The sequence below is a fragment of the Galeopterus variegatus genome, unplaced genomic scaffold (genome assembly GCF_000696425.1).
Source record: "Galeopterus variegatus unplaced genomic scaffold, G_variegatus-3.0.2 Scaffold3640, whole genome shotgun sequence".
Classification (NCBI taxonomy): domain Eukaryota; kingdom Metazoa; phylum Chordata; class Mammalia; order Dermoptera; family Cynocephalidae; genus Galeopterus; species Galeopterus variegatus.
Window position 1 is genome coordinate 182587 of NW_007729751.1, and position 767 is coordinate 183353.

General features: G+C 39.5%; 1 protein-coding gene across 1 annotated transcript in view; it reads right to left on the reverse strand.

Moving 5' to 3' along the window:
- Positions 1 to 767, reverse strand: part of MS4A8 (membrane-spanning 4-domains, subfamily A, member 8) — a 14842-nt gene that overhangs the window by 5570 nt on the left and 8505 nt on the right. The window contains exon 4 of the mRNA XM_008585614.1: positions 379 to 513. Coding sequence (XP_008583836.1) covers positions 379 to 513 — 135 coding nt within the window. The remainder of the gene's footprint in view (positions 1 to 378; positions 514 to 767) is intronic.

A 767-nucleotide genomic window follows, 5' to 3' on the forward strand; every position in this document is an offset into this window, starting at 1 on the left:
AAAAAAAAGAAAACTAGAGGTGGAAAAGGGAAGGGGAGGGGAGGGGTGAGGGGGGGCTGATGAGGAATTGGTCAACAGACACAAAGACTGATTGTGTCCTGTAATGATGACTAAGCTGACTGTACTGATCTAACCACCACACATTCTACATGATTACTGAAAATCAACGTGTACCCCACTTGTATATTTAGTAAAATAAATAAATAGATAAATAAATAAGCTGCAGGTCAAGGACTTTAAACTTTGTTCCAATTCTGATAGCACCTCCTTTTTCTACAGTGCTCAGTGAAGAAGCCTGGTTGTCAGTCCCTTTCCGGTAGTTTTCTAAACACAGTTAAGTCACAGTCCAGGGGATCTTTGGTTGAGAGGGATACTCACCATACCCCAGGTGTCATGAGAAAAATAGTCAGGGTAGGTGTATGCACTGATGATACTTATGTCTGTGACGAGGAGTATGATTCCAACTGCAGAACAGATTGCACTGATGATGTTCAAGCCCACGCTGCCATTCAGCTGAAGAAGACACAGAGGGTCAGGGTGGGAGAGAAAAACCATCACAGCTGAGATGAACAGAGACTCACCAAGTGTTTCTTTTTTTCCCCCATTTTTTATTGTGTTAATATATATATAACATAAAATGTACCATCTTAACCATTTTTAAGTGTTACAGTTCAGTGGTATTAACTACATTCATAATACTGTGCAAACATCATCACCATCCACCTCCATAACACTTCTCATAAGAAAGTATTTCTTTTTTTTTTTTT